Raw genomic sequence first — 16,038 nt, forward strand, 5'->3', positions numbered from 1 at the left:
ACAGCCAATTATTATTAACTAAACATTCATTAGAAGAGAGGATGTTTAAAAAGATCAGTATACATACAGACATGAGTGATTCAATTCTTGAAGTTCAGGTTCATAGCCTAGATGGATGAGCTTTGTAGTTGCAAAGAGTTTTTAGAATTTAGTCCATATGTTATAGTGCAGTCACCAAATCTTATTCAAGATGTTCCAGTTTAACTGGGATCTCAATCTTGCCACTCAAACTTCCCCTGATGAAGCTTAAGCAGATTTGAGATAAAAAGAGTTGGGGCCCAAACATCTTTTATACAATTCAGGCTGCCTTTGGTAGGTTGGAGTCCCTCGGTGAACAAAAGCCCCTCACTTCTTAAGCATCACCTGGTAATTATTCACACACATTATTAACATAAGGCAATTGCCTTTTTTTCACCATTTGTAGGTGATTTGCTGTACTCTTCAGAGAGATGAATGCAGTGATTTCCTATGTTTACAGTTCATTTAAATGCTAAGATTTTTTTCTCTCTGAATTAACAGGATACAACATACAGGGACTATTTTTGATTATTGTTGAGCTTTACCAGTATATTTGTAAAAACAAAAACATTATCTCCTCATATATTTTTAAGGGTTGAATTTGAGTCATTCATCCTGCAGAACACTTAACCCTTTCTGGTCTGGTCATGCATTTTACAACCACTCTGCACAGATGTAAATGAGTACACTAGGTGTAAGGCAGTGAAGAATTGGGAGTGGGCGTTCTGAGGACTACTGCAGCAGGGTTTAAGTAAAATCCTCATTGAGTCCTATCTGATTGCATGCTGCTGCTGTCACAACCACCAGAACAATACCGTGCAGGAGCACAGTATGAAGTAGGTGGTAGGTGAAGCATACATTGTTTCTGTGGTGCTCAAAGTGCAAATTAGAAAACAGCTCATAGTTACAATTTGTGCCTACTTGAGTATGGAGTGGATTTTTGCAACTACTTTATGCCAGACGAGTGAGAGTGTGTGTGTGTGTGTGTGTGAGTAAGAATCATGATGATGAAACACTGGGATCAGTAAAGGCTGAGTTTAAAAGGGGGCCTGTCCTAATCTGAGCCAAAAACTAATCTACCTCTAACCCTTTTAATCTGAATGCCTTAAACCATAAATCCTCTTTCTTGGAAGGTGGGAGGAACCAGACTAGCACTCACTTTCAGGTAACACCGGATACAATTGGTGCCTTTAAAAATGTTGCTAGTCTCTGCTGTCTGGCATCCTTGCAAGTTGTGATGACAGTGCACGGGCTTGTCATGTTCAGTAGTGCAGAGGACAAGAATCTAGTTGCTAATGAGTAGGAATTGTGTTAAATATATGGAGATATACATATCTCATAGAGCTGGAAGGGACCCCGAAAGGTCATTGAGTCCAGCCCCCTGTATTCACTAGCAGGACCAAGTATGGACTTTTGCCCCAGACCCCTAGGTGGTCCCCCTCAAGGATTGAACTCAGAACCCTGGGTTTAGCAGGCTAATGCTCAAACCACTGAGCTATCCCTGCTGTGTTTAAAGTGCTGAACAAATACTCATGTTCTGCTGTGAAGGAGAACACCTCAGATGTTCAGCGAAGATTAAAAGCTGAGAGACTTGCCCAAGGCAGGCAGTAAATCAGTGACAGGTCTGTACGGGAGCAAAAATTGCTCTAGTACAGTGGTTTTCAAATTGGAATACCGGAGCTCTCAGCAGGGAGTATGCAAGAAAAATTCTGTAATAGTGGACAATGCATTTTATTTAGTAAGACTTGGCAATCTAATCATAGGTATATTATGACCCTATCTCAGATGGGGGTACGTGGTAGAAAAAATTGAAAACAACTGCTCTAGTACCATATTCAGTCTACTAAAATTTCTCAGTTTTTTTATATCTATAGAGCACAACTGCACTTAAGCACAATTATTTCACCTTGATTTCCTCTGTACTACTGTCTTGAAGTGTTAAGAATTAGATTTAGTGCTTGGTCTAAAGCATTAAAACCATGGCAACAGAAGACTTTTTTTTTTTTCAGGATCCAGTTTAAACTTAAATACAGATATGATTGGAAGTTTATTAAGTCAGATGATCGCAAACATGTTTCAGACTTGAAATTGTAGTCTGTGTAGTCTTGATAATGTCCAGTGCTTGCAGAACAGAAATCCAAGGGCTGCAGTACATTTTTCTTTTCAGCATGTATTTTGCACATTTTGCTGTAGTCATAGTAGAATAAAGTACATCTAGTACTCAGAACCATAGAGAGAAACTCCTGTTTCATAGGAGCTGACAACTTGCTCTTCTAACCCCCCCACCCAAGAAACTAGCTTCTTAAAGAACCTATTAGTTAACCTAGTAAAATATTTTCACTTTTGTTGTTCATGTTTGTAAAGCTACTTGTAGTTCATATGTTGAACAAAGATCTATTTTTATTTAAGCAATTAATAGTTTAACTTACATTTTAAACTACCCTTCAAAGCCCTGCTTTGATCTGCCAGTGGGGAAGTTGCCCGAATGAAACATAGTTAAGAGATTGTGTTGCTGCCGGGAACTGCTGTGTGCATGGGGGAGATTTTTCCCATTTCATTCTGCAGCAGACGCATGTCACTTGCAGGAACAGCTTTGAGTTTTCCCAAGCAGGAACAACCGAGTCAGACTTACAGGAGTTGCCTGTGTTCAAGTCTGCTGTGTCAAGCTGGGGATGTTGTAGATGGCACAATAACAAAGCAGAAAGTGTCAAATGCTGGGAATGGAGGAAAGATGAGCAGAGTGGGCAGGAGGGAAATGAAGATGGAAATAACTCCAGTAAACCAAAGCAGCTACAAATTTACCTGACGCCTGTGAGCCAGAAGTAAAGTTCTGAAATGGGAAGAGGAAGATGGATGATCAGGATTCACATATTGGGTTTATCAGGTGGCTGTCCTTGCACTCTACTGGGGTAAACTCTCATGCTTGCCTCCAGTTTAGGCCTGGTCTATACTGAAAATGTATGTCAGCATAGCTATGGTGTAAAAAATCCACATCTCTGAGCACCATAGCTATGCTGACCTAACCCCTGATGCAAACATAGCTAGGTCAATGCGAGAATCTGAGTCTATAATGCATAAGAACAGTCAGATGGGCCAGATCAGTGGTCTGTCTAGATCAGCATCCTGTCTTCAGTCTGTGGCTGGTGCCAGATGCTCCAGAGTGACCTAGACAAATTGGACGATTGGGCCAAAAGAAACCTGAGGTTCAACAATGACAAGTGCAGAGTCTTACACTTAAGATGGAAGAATCCCATGTACCACTACAGGCTGGGGACTGACTAGCTAAGCGGCAGCTCTGCAGAAAAGGACCTGGGGATGACAGTGGACCAGAAGCTGCATATGAGTCAACAGTTTTCTCTTGTTGCCAAGAAGGCTAATGGCATTTTGGGCTTCATTAGTAGGAGCATTGCCAGCAGATTGAGGGAAGTGATTATTCCCCTCTATTCAGCACTGGTGAGGCCACATCCGGAGTACTGCGTCCAATTTTGGGCCTCCCATTACAGAAAGGATGTGGACAAATTGGAGAGAGTCCAGCAGAGAGCAATGAAAATAATCGGGGCTGGGGCACATGACTTATGAGGAGAGGCGGAGGGAACTGGGATTGTTTAGTCTGCAGAAGAGAAGAGTGAGGGGGGATTTGATAGCAGCCTTCAACTACCTTAAAGGATGGTTTCAAATAGGATGGAGCTGGGCTATTCTCAGTGATGGCAGATGACAGAACAAGGTACAATGATCTCAAGTTGCAGTGGGGGAAGTCCAGGTTGGATATCAGGAAATGCTATTTCACTAGGAGGGTGGTGAAGCACTGGAATGGGTTCCCTAGGGAGGTAGTGGAATCTCCTTCCTTAGGCCTGGCTTGACAAAGTCTTGGCTGGAATGATTTAGTTGGTGTTGGTCTTGCTTTGAGCAGGGGGTTGGACTAGATGACTTCCTGAAGGCTCTTCCAACCCTAATGTTCTATGAAGCAAACATCAAGATCATGTGAAAAATTCAGCAGGTTTAAGTACTTTGGCAAGTTCTTATGCAAGGAAGGTTTTTAGACTCCATGGTACAAGATTGTGAAAGGGATGGAGGGTAAAATACAAATCTGCCCAGTGTATATATATTTAAAATATATATGTGCAAAGACCACCTATTCTTCCAGTTTGTTGGTATTGTGATGTCCAGCTTGTCATGTTTCAAGTCAAATAGCTCTCCACATCTGATTGCATGAGCTAACAAAAGTTTTTTGCTAACAGGATAGTTGCCTGGAGCAAAAGTGCTAAAAATGCATAAAGTATAAACATACTGAGATTAGATTCTGTTCTTTCGGCGCTTTGTTTTTTATTTTGGGCCATTTGCTAGTGCTCTCTATGGTCAGTTTCCCTTGGTTATGTAGAGGTCCCATACAGCAACAGGGAAGAAACATTTTTAAAGAGAACTTGGCATGGAGCTTGAGCAGATGCAGCACCTGAAACGCCTAACAAGTGTCTTGAAACTGGCTAAACGTGAAGTCAGTATATGTCTTTAAAAACTCATCAGACCAGAGTTCTGAAATTAAGAGGTAAAATACCAGGTTATAAGAACTGATCTAACTTCACATCAAGTGCTAAAGATGGGAACTCTGAACTTGGCATTAAGGGGTTAATACAGTGGTTCTCAGCCTTTCTGGACTACCATACCTCTTTCAGAAATCTGCTTTGTCTTGCATACCCCAAGTTCCACCTCACTTAAAAACTACTTGCTTATAAAATCAGACATAAGTACAAAAGTGTCACAGCACATTGTTACAGAGAAATTGCTTCCTTTCTCGTTTTTACCATATAATTATAAGATAGATTGGAATATAAATATTGTACTTACATTTCAGTGTGATACTTGAATCTGTTTTTCAATTGTGAGCCTTGTCTGAAGCCTGAGCAGTGGGGCTTGGGGCTGAAGCATATAACTTAGCATTGCGGGGCCCTCTGATATGGGCCCCATAGTAATTGCCATGCTTGCTACCCCCTAATGCTAGTCCTCATTTGTGACCCCCCCCAAGCCTGTCCTGTGGCCCTCCTGGGGATTGCCATCTCCAGGTTGAGAAACACTGATTTAGATGCATTGAGTACCTCGTGGATGACCTTTGCGTATCCCGAGGAGTATGTGTACCCCTGATTGAGAACAGCTGGGTTAATAAGAGATCCAGGTTTTTATCAGCATAATTTGTGAGTGCTTTGTCTGGCAACTGTATAGATCTTTCTTAGTTACTGGGAGACCTAGAAGAACAGGCCAGTAGAATACTGTGAACTTGCTGCTTGACCTAGGGATATTAAAAATAAGTTTTAATTACCGATGACCACAGTGAAGAATGTATTAAGCTGCTTCATAAGAATAAGAAAAACCCTAAAAGGTCTATTTAGGTTTTCCACATCACTGGCTCCCACTAGCATCTTGCCTGTATTCTTGATACCTTATTGCTCAGAAGAAATGAATTTAAGTATAGTGCAAAGCCATTTACTGGTCCACGTGGAAAGCTGGCTCTGGCTTTTTCACCCAAAACACTTTACACTGGAAATAGATGAACTTCTTGTTCGCTGACAAGAAGTTTAGAAGCAAAAAACAAAAACAAAACTGGAATGCTATGGAAGAGAACCTTGACATAAGCAATACTGAAACATGGTGGAATGACAAATCAGCGAGGGACTGTAATTCTTGGCTGTGAACTATAGGAAGAGTATTTTAGGTTGCAGAGGAGTAGGAATAGCATTAAACCTAGAATTCCATAGAACAGGCAGGTAAAACTGAGTGGAGGACCACACAGTGGACTCTGTAAGGAGATCAGTCTCAAGTCCTAAGACTACAAACACTTCAGAAGGTTTGTATCGGCAGCCCTCTGATCAGGGGAAGAATATTCAGTGAATGTTACGGGAGAGCAGAGCCAACAAAGTCTAATAAAATTACGTATGACTTCATGTTTCAGTCTGGCCCTGTGTCAAAATGGCACAAGGTTTAGGAGTAGTTTACTTGATACTTTAAGTCCTCCAAGAAGCCATCATATAATCTTTTGGAAAGCTGACCTCATAGGTCTGCTTCTCTGTTAGGAGCTTCACCTCACATCTGAGCTGGTAACTGTGATGTGACACTTGAGGCCCCTCAAGCCTGCCAGAGGCCTCCCAGTGCTATGGCTTGTGTAGTCATGGCATAGCTCTAGCGGAGAGCTCTAAAAAGCCCATCTCCACAGGGGAAGTAGCTACCAGTGCTGAGAGAGCGGTGCCCAGGCCTGGTGCACTGTCTACACTGGCCCCTGATAGCGCTGAAACTTGCAGAGCTCAGGGAGGAGTTTTTTCGTACCTCCGTGGGAGCAGGTTGCAGCGCTGGAAGTGCCAGTGTAGGTAAGCCCTTAGTGTAGGGGTGGCCAGCCTGTGGCTCTGGAGCCACATACGTCTCTTCAGAAGTTAATTTGCAGCTCTTTGTATAGGCACCGACTTCGGGGCTGGAGCTACAGGCGCCAACTTTCCAATGTGCTGGGGGGTGCTCATTGTTCAACCCCTGGCTCTGCCATAGGGCCTGCCCCCTCTCCTGAGCCTGCTGTGCCATCGCTCCTCCCCATCCCCCTTAGAGTCTCCTGCACACCACAGAACAGCTGATCGGGAGATGTGGGGAGGGATGGGGCGGTGCTGATAGGTGGGGCTGCCAGTGGGTGGGCGGTGGGGGGGGGGGGCTGCTGACGTATTACTGTGGCTCTTTGGCAATGTACATTGGTAAATTCTGGCTCCTTCTCAGGCTCAGATTGGCCAACCCTGCCTTAGTGTTCAGACTTGTGCTTGTCAAGAGTTGCGTATCCAATAAAAGAGATTACCTCACCCACCTTGTCTCTCTAGTATCCTGTCACCAACACAGGTACAACAACAACACTGCATACAAGAGTTGCGTGCACACTTAACGATTCAGATTCTTTTATCAAACAAATTTTAGCCCTCCAAATCTAAAAGTACCCTGGTCTAGAATGCTTCCATCTTGTACAAACAAACTGTGCTTTGGTGAAAAATGTTTCTAGAAGTTAGCTCTTTGCATCTTGGGAGCAGAAATTATTTCAGTGCTACTAGCAAGCATCACTTATAAATTACTGTGCCTGATGCTGGTATCATGGGATATAAAGAGAGCTCAAAAGGTCAATATAATATATTCGGTCTTGGCTTTTCTTGAGCTCGTCTTGGAGCATTTGTTAAAGATTTTAATTTCTTTCCCACAATAGACTGCATTTATCTACAATATTGGTGACTTAAGTTAAATAGGTGTTAACAAAACCAAACTCTTTAGCAGCCTGACTACAGATTGCCTCTTGATTTCTCAGCTCTTGCTTGTGTGACTCGTATGCTGTTTCACTGGCTCCCCAGTCACTGGACTGGCCTGTACAGAGTTGAAATTGTTATTTTGGTGCTGTTTGCACCTTTTGCTTCGGTGTAGATCTGTGTGGACATTTATATTTTCTTTTGATGTAGCTGAAGTTGGTAAAGACTCGGGTTTCACTGATATGACATTCTTAAACAAAAATTAGTGTCTACACCTATGCTTACACAACCCTTTTGTTATGGTATTACAGTTCAACTAGTTACTGTGGTGAAAATCTGTGTAGACAGTCCTGTAAAAATTTAGGACTTGGTTTTCAGGGTAGAATGACTTCAAGGAGAAACTGAAGCCATATCTACATGACTACTTATGTCAGCAAAACTTGCATTGCTCGTGTGAAAAAACACCCGCCTGAGCAATAGAAGTGGTAGCATGCACAGTGATATGTTTTTGTGGGAGAGCTCTCTCCCGTCAGTATAGCACAGCTACACGAGAGATCTTACAGCGGCGCAGCTCTCAGTACAGCTGTGAAGCTGTAAGGTCTCTAGTGTAGTCGTAGTCTACATCAGACCTTTGTGTCAAAGAATGCAGCTGATTGTGAGAAAACTTGATCAATAGAAACATTTTCACAATCTCCGTATTCTCATCAGCTCTAATGCAGAGGCAAAAGAGCACAACCCCACTTTTTTCTTGCAGATGACCTCTTACCCCATAGGAAAGGTGTTCAATTTCTAGGAACGAATAAGGAGAAAAATCCTTTTTATATATATAGAATGAGTGATCTCAGTAACTCCCACTGGGCAAAGGGGTACATTTCCCCTTCCAGATCAGAAGTTGGCATCTCTGCTGTCTGACCTGACATGTGTAGGGTTTGATATTTGCTGTTTACTGCAGACTTATACCTCTAACACGTCAAGTACATACAGAGCTAGAAATTAAACAAAGCAAAATATTGCATCTTCCATGGAGGGGATGTTGTGAATAAGCTTAGGTACCAGTGGCATTTGTTACCTGACCCCAAAGTCCTGATCTCTGATTTCATTCCTTAATTACTCTGAAAATGCCATACAGGAGCAGCAAAAGGGGCCGGTCTTGTTGCATAACAGTAAAAATGCAAAAGACAAAGAAATTTAGTCCTGTGCTTGAAACCTCTTTCTAAAACTATCAGGGAAGCTAAAATCGTAACAAGATTCTTTCTTGAACTTCAGTGGAAGCTCTGTTAAGCTTATAGTGATTAACTTCTGTTGGAGCCCAAAATAATTTTTAACTGTGCAAAACTTGGACACACATTTATCAGATCCCCACATACCATGAAAGTGTTGATTTGTCAGGAACCTCGACAGTGAGATGTGAATACTGACCAAATGCCTATAAGCCAGTGCTAGTACAGTCCTGGTAACACTGTATTTTTAAAACGGACCAACTCAAATTCACGTCCTTTGGATCATAAGGCTATAGCACAAACTTTCAGCTGAAGGCCCTTTCATTAGAAAATGGGGTGGGGGGGCGGAGATGATATCCTGCTATTTTAAACTTCCCCAGATTAGTCATTGCCGCCTCTTCTCTGACCTGGTCTACACCTAAAACATAGGTTGACCAAACTATGTTGCTAAAGACCATGACAAATTTTACACCCTGAGCACTGTAGTCTGGTCAACCTAACCTCTGGTGTAGATGTGGCCAGGTCAACAGAAGGATTCTTCTATTGAGTTACTCACTGCCTGTTGGAAAGTGGATTACCTACATTAATGGAAAATCCCCTTCCGTTGGTGTAGGAAACATCTGCACTACAGTGGCGTAGTCCCAGCTATGCAGCACTGTCATGTAGATGTACCCTTGGGGATTATTCCAGTTGTTTGAGTGAGGGAGTTAAGACTGCCTGAGCTCTGATTCATGAAACAAAAGAAAAATCTCTTTGGAAAAGGATTTGGAACATGATCTGTGCGATTTGTTAGCCAGCTCTCACCCTGCTCTAGTGAGACACATTAAATTACAAGGAGTACAAAACCACACAGGTTTCTTCTGTCCAGCACTAAAGTAAGTGTCTTGAATCTTATTCATAGATTCCAAGGCCAGAAGAGACCATGGTGATGAGGTAGTCTGACCCTCCTCTCTAACCCAGGCCAAGAACTTCCCCAAAATAATTCCTACAGCAGATCTTATAGGAAAAAAATCAATCTGGATTTAAAAATTGTCAGTGATGAAGAATCCAGCCCACCCCAACCCTTGGTAAATTGTTCCACTCGTTAATTACCCTCACTGGAGGGAAAAAGCTTCTTTCTGGTCTGACTTTATCTAGCTTCAGCCATTGCCTCATGTTAGACCTTTCTCTGCTAGATTGAAGAGCCCGTTATTAAATATTTGTTCTCCAGTAAGATGATGTAATCAAGTAAATCCGTAGCCTTTTTTGTTAAACTAAGTATGTTGAATGCTTTGAGTCTGTCCCTATAGGGCATGTTTTCTAATCCTTCAATCATTTGTGTGGCTCTTCTCTGAACCCTTCTTGAACATACTCCTTGAATTGTGGGTCCTGGGAGTACTTTCCGTTCTTATTAATTATTGTAACACACCAGCAATGTGACCCTTAAAGCAATATGCAGTGGTAAGGCTGAGAGTACATCTGTCATTTAAAGGTGTATAAACCACCTAACAGCACATTGGTTATAAAATACAAACTAGAAAATCAGAGAAGTTACAAAATAATGAAGAAACAAGCACCTGTGAGTAGGGAAGTGCATCCAAACAACCTTAACTCTGCTCTACAAAGATGCCATTCTTGTTCCTTTCTAACCTACTCTATGGCATTTTATTTGGGTTGTGGACTGGGCTTTAGAAAACCTGCAGCTGTCTCTATTTGGAGAAGTTAGTATATGTGATCAGAGATGCGTGAAGGCCAGTTACATACATTACAGGAGAGTATGTGTCAAATACAAGCAAAAGGCAAAAGTGAGTGTGGGAATATTAAGTGCTATAACTACACTACCTGGTTGAAAAAAGGCTTGAAGATAGGGACGTATACAGCTGCAGAGCTCTGAGCTTATAGTGGAAGTGCCCTTAATTGCCCTTAATGTACTAATTTTGTCTAATTGGGAATCACTTAGATTGAACGGTGTTTGGGGCAGGGATTGTCTCTTGTGTTTGTACAGTGCCTCGCACAATGGGGTCCTAGTCTGTGGTTGGGGCTGCTAGTGCTACAGTAATAATAATTTGAAAGTTGTTTGTGGCCTATGTGGCTAGAAAGGCTGGAGTTAGTACAATTGCTATATAACTTGTGGTGTTTGTGGTCTGAAACGAAACTTTGCGTGTTAAGGTGGCCTCAGTCTGACTTTTTGAAGTGGTGTTGAAGGCAGACAATATTTGGATGCTTAGAATTTCTGTATGAAATGCTTGGTTTGGGGGGCAGCAGGAGGAAGGTGGTTTGGATTTACTAATAGGATTTTTGATAATTACAGTAAGAATTAACACTGTTCTGTTTGCTGAAATAGATCACATCTTCCTTGATCAAGTGGAGTTGACTAGGCACACGTAACCTTGACTTAATGGTGTAAATCATGTTCATTCTCCACATCTGCCAGCAACTGCTTCAAGTAGCTACGTAGATTGAAATATGGGTGCTTATTGACTAGCTGTGCTGAGAACTGCTACAGGGATCAGCCTAACTGCCACAACCACCCAAAGCAGTTACATTCACAAGTACTAACATTTACTAAGCTAGTAAAAGGTGCCATACCTGCAGCCATGGAGACTGTTCAGCAGAACAGACAGCACAGGCAACTGCAGCATGAACATCCTTGTGTTAACCTAGATGTGTTGCCTGTAAATAGGAGGTAGTTTCTGTAACCATTCAAGCACTTTCCTCACTGCTGAAACTCTTAAGGATGGTAGGTAGCTAGTGACAGTGCAATAGATTTGATGATGTGGGCACTGTTCCATTGACACTGGAATAAGGTGTCAGGCTCAGATATGACACTTACCAGCCATAAGATTGATTTGCTAATGATTGAAGAGTATAATCTTGGCTGGATGTAAACTGGCAGTCTTGTAGCAAAATAGTTCCACATTTCTTTACTATTCCCCATAGCCATCCCATTGCTATGGCAATTAATCTCTTAGTGGTATATGTATCCTGGTGTTGAGAGGGTTGTACACCTACACTCTCCTTACAAAAAGATAGCATAGTGCTACCATGTGAGTTTTTAACTGGTCACAGAGATCAAAGATGTAATGGATGTCTTGAAGAAATCTGTCTAAACTCAGTTTGCCAAAGTCTCTGAACATCTCAAAAGAAGACAACCAGCCTCTCAAAAAACTGAAACTAAACATTCATTAAGCTAGTTTTATCGCTTTAATTCATCTCATTCAGCTAGTTTACTCACTGTCTTAGGAGTACAAGTATCTCTTCACATTTTGCTATAGCTCTTACTTTCACCTCTTCTGTGTCTTATTGAGGCCTGACATCCACCCAGTTGGTGCTTAAGTTATGCCTTGATAGACACCATCTTTTCATAACTGGAAAAATGATGCTAGAAAAGTGATGAAATTTTGACATAACTTTTGGGTAAAGCAGCACAGCCTCTAGTATCCAGGTTGATGGTACATAAGTTGTTTTCCAGCTGTGTGTGAAAGCTTGCAGAATTTGCAATGCCTTTCCCTTTACATCCCACAGACGGAGCAGGGTTTTTACTTCTGATATCAGAAATAAAATGAACTGGAATCTTATCAACTAGCACCTTGTTCAGGTCACTCTCTCCTAGAGGTAGCAGGTGAGAACAGCAGAATGTATGAGGTAGAGATGGGAAATGGGAAATGAGTGTAATTTAATCCAACCCTCTTTCCTCTCTCTCCCTACTCGATGCAGGTCACAGAACTGAATGAGCCACTGTCCAATGAAGAAAGGAACCTGTTGTCTGTAGCCTATAAGAATGTAGTGGGGGCACGGCGCTCTTCCTGGCGCGTAATTAGTAGCATTGAGCAGAAGACATCTGCTGATGGTAACGAAAAGAAGATAGAAATGGTACGGGCCTACCGTGAGAAAATAGAGAAGGAGTTGGAAGCTGTATGCCAAGATGTGCTGAGCCTGCTAGACAACTATCTGATCAAGAACTGCAGCGAGACACAGTATGAGAGTAAGGTCTTTTACCTGAAGATGAAAGGGGACTATTATCGTTACCTAGCTGAGGTGGCCACAGGAGAGAAGAGGGCAACCGTGGTGGAGTCTTCGGAGAAAGCCTATAGCGAAGCCCATGAGATCAGCAAGGAGCACATGCAACCAACTCATCCCATTAGGCTTGGTCTGGCACTTAACTACTCCGTTTTCTACTATGAGATCCAGAATGCGCCTGAGCAGGCATGCCACCTGGCCAAGACGGCTTTTGATGATGCCATTGCTGAGCTGGACACCCTCAACGAGGACTCCTACAAAGACTCAACGCTCATCATGCAGCTCCTTCGTGACAACCTAACGCTCTGGACAAGCGATCAGCAAGATGACGACGGTGGAGAAGGCAACAATTAGACCCCCAAATGGACTGGCAGCCGCACGCTGATGCTACTACTGCAGTCTTTATTTTTTTCCCACAAGTGGGGGGGTCGGGTGGGGGAGGGGAAGGGAAGGGTAACCTTCCCAGGGAGGCCCCCATGACCTGTCTTGATTGCCTCTTTGACATTTTTGCCAAAACACCACTAGTGGAAAGTCAGGCTGGCTGTGCTGGGTATGGAATGGCAGCCTCACACTGGCATATGGACTGTTCTGTAGATTAATAATACAAGTGGAGCTGTCTTTAATTTAACTTTATTGCTAGAAATAAAAGGGTTTAAAGATGAAATAACTTGAATGAAATGGCCCTCACTTTAAAAAATGAAGTTCTGTGGTTCCAGTAAGGTTTATGTGCATGTGTCTCCTCAGTTCAAGTGCCGTATGTTTACCATGTAGCAGTGCATCCCCAGGGTGCTCTGTGCCTGTCATGGCGTAGCTTACAATCCCAAACTGAAACGACTTACATTTCAGGGCTTCTAAAGCCCCAGGATTTAGGCCATTTATCTTTTTGTTAAGATGTTTATTAGGGTAGCTTACAGTATTAACACTAAATTACAGTTTACAGTATTTCTACATTACAGCCATATGTGACATCAAGCCATTGATTGTACACTTTCTTTTGCTAACTCTCTTGGCTTGCCATCCTTATCCAGTCCCCTGTGGACTGGCTTGGCTGTCCTTTGTCTCCCAAGGCCAGAAGACTGCCTGAGGAACATCAAAGCTGCTCTAGTTTTTGATCAGCAAATTAACAGATGCTTGACAAGTGGCTGTTTAAACTGAGTCCACAGCAAAAGGATTAAGAACTTAATTAGAAAGGGGGGGAAACATTAAACTAAAACATAGTTAGATAAAAAGAATTCAGGTCTGTATGTCATGTACTGTTTGGTATTTCAAAGACCATCCTGATTTAAGGTGCCACAGCTCCTTCCTCAGGGATTACACTGCCATTTCACTTTCCCCTGACTTTCTCCCACTGTACCATGAGGTTTGTCAGCAGATCTCTGTAGCGCCCAGACTCCTTGTTTTGTCTTCATGGCAGCTCGGTGTTCATTCTCTTGGGGAAACTTGTGGTATAATGTGTGAAACCTCAGGAGTTTAGAAGCTCATTTGGTAGAGAAATCCACAAAGGAAGAGCTACCATCATAAACATTTCTATCAACTCTCGGCAGCCCTGTAAATTAGTTCTCTTTGAAAATATCCGTTTTCCAGATCTGTTTGATTTGGCTGGGAGAAAATAAAGCTTACCAGGTAATATTTACCCCCATCCAAGTAAAGATTTTTTTTACACGATTGTTGGAAGTTCACTGCCATTTCCTTCTGATTTCGCAGATTGCTGAACTGCGTAGATTTTTAACTAAAACTACGCAGTAGAAGGAAACTGCACTCGTTAATGTCATATTCAAACAGGCTTTCATTATCCCATTCGGTAATCAGTCTGTAAACAGAGCATCTTGGTGTTGCATATACAGTACAATCAGTTTTATTGTATGGTTGGATACAGAGTCTGGCTCTGTTGGAATTAAGGAGCTTTTTTCCTTGATGTGACAGCAAAGATAATCCGTCATCTTTAAGAAAGTGAGTTAAGAGGAATGACCGAAATACAGCTAAAATTCATAACAAAGAGTGAATTTGCAATTATCGTCAAAGCTTTTAAATGGAATTTACAATGGAAATCATGCAAAGATATGCTTAGTAGAAATGACCATGTGCACATATATTTTAAATGAATGTACTATATGCAACATCACAAAGTTTACACAGTGACTTCAAATGAAGCCCAACTCTGTAAACTTAAAATAGCCTGATTAATGATCCCTACTGGAAAGATCAATAGGAAGAGGCTTGCAGCTTAGGTAACTGACAGAAACCTACAGTAAATGCCATGGACTGGAAGATTTATTTAGGCTTCTTAACTTAAGTTAACTTCATGTCCAGTGAGCAGTGTTGTCCCTACTTGTATAATTTGGAAGTGATTTACTGGAATTACAAAACCTATTTTTTATTTCAGCTTTTGCTCTTGCTGCTTTAGAAAATTATGCAGGAAAGATCGCACAAGAGGGCTAAAAAGTAGAGTTGGGATAGGGACGGGGACTTGATTTTTAAGCAGCTTGAATGGTTTCTTTCATTTTTTTAAGAAATGCACTTGCCTATGATACTGTCTCTCCAGTGAAATGATTACTGCTCCATTACTCTATTGATACAATATTGTGCATGCTAGTGTTGTATTTCTATACAGTAGCTTGAAATTTATTAACTTATACTGTAGATGTTATGTATTCCTATGACAAACTAGTCTTCAAAAATTTTTTAAAGTTTTTTAATTTATTTTTTTTTCTTTTGGGGGTAAAGTTTGCTCTACCAAATAGTGATCGTAACAAACTGATCTGTTATGGATGTTGCTATAGTGACATGCAATTATATATGATTTTTTTTTAAAAAGAAAAGCAAAAGAAACACCAGTGTTAGCTTAATCTTAATGTCTGGTGTATGTCATGGTGAAATTATAACTATTACAGTGTAGGAGAACAATTACTATGTTCTTTGAATGAGCCTTTGTTTGTGCTTTTTGTCATGTTATGCAGTGAACTATTTTTAAGGTCTAATCAGTGATTATTTTTCCAACTCCGTGTTTCTGTAAGGAATTATTTCACTCATGGACCATTCTTAGCAGTTTTTCCTCAGTGATGGAATATCATGAATGTGAGTCATTATGTAGCCGTCGTACATTGAGCAAATAAACTTACAGATCTGATGTCAGTGCTACTTAATTGTATTGCATTATGTGTTTGAATTTATTTTGTTCTTTGACTCTGCTGGGATGGGAACTTCACTGCCCAGTTGATCTTTTTAAACTGTGGACTAGGGAATTTGTTTGCAGTGTTGTAGCTGTCTTGGTCCCAGGATACTAGAGGGAAAAGTCGGTGAAAGAATCTTTTATTGAACCAATTTCTGTTGAAAGAGAAGCTTGCAAGCTTACACAGCTCTGTATAACAAAGTTGATCCAATTAAAATATTTCCTCACTCACCTTGTGTCTACTGGGGAAACTTGGTATTTACTGTCACCTTGGCCATTTAATCTTCTGAGAATGTCCTGACAGGTTCCAGTTTCTAATGCACCAGTTCTGGGGTTCAGCAAGGTGTTAGTTGAGTACTTCAGACACTTCACTTAAAGC

The 16,038-nt window shown here is 41.5% G+C and overlaps 1 protein-coding gene across 1 annotated transcript in view; it reads left to right on the forward strand.

The window, feature by feature from the left end:
- Nucleotides 1–15,633, forward strand: part of YWHAG (tyrosine 3-monooxygenase/tryptophan 5-monooxygenase activation protein gamma) — a 32,176-nt gene extending 16,543 nt beyond the window's left edge. The window contains exon 2 of the mRNA XM_030536516.1: nucleotides 12,188–15,633. Within this exon, the coding sequence (XP_030392376.1) occupies nucleotides 12,188–12,844 (657 nt within the window). The 3' untranslated portion in view covers nucleotides 12,845–15,633. The remainder of the gene's footprint in view (nucleotides 1–12,187) is intronic.
- The last annotated feature ends 405 nt before the right edge of the window (nucleotides 15,634–16,038 follow it).

Source organism: Gopherus evgoodei, chromosome 17 (assembly GCF_007399415.2).
Source record: "Gopherus evgoodei ecotype Sinaloan lineage chromosome 17, rGopEvg1_v1.p, whole genome shotgun sequence".
In the NCBI taxonomy this organism is placed as follows: domain Eukaryota; kingdom Metazoa; phylum Chordata; order Testudines; family Testudinidae; genus Gopherus; species Gopherus evgoodei.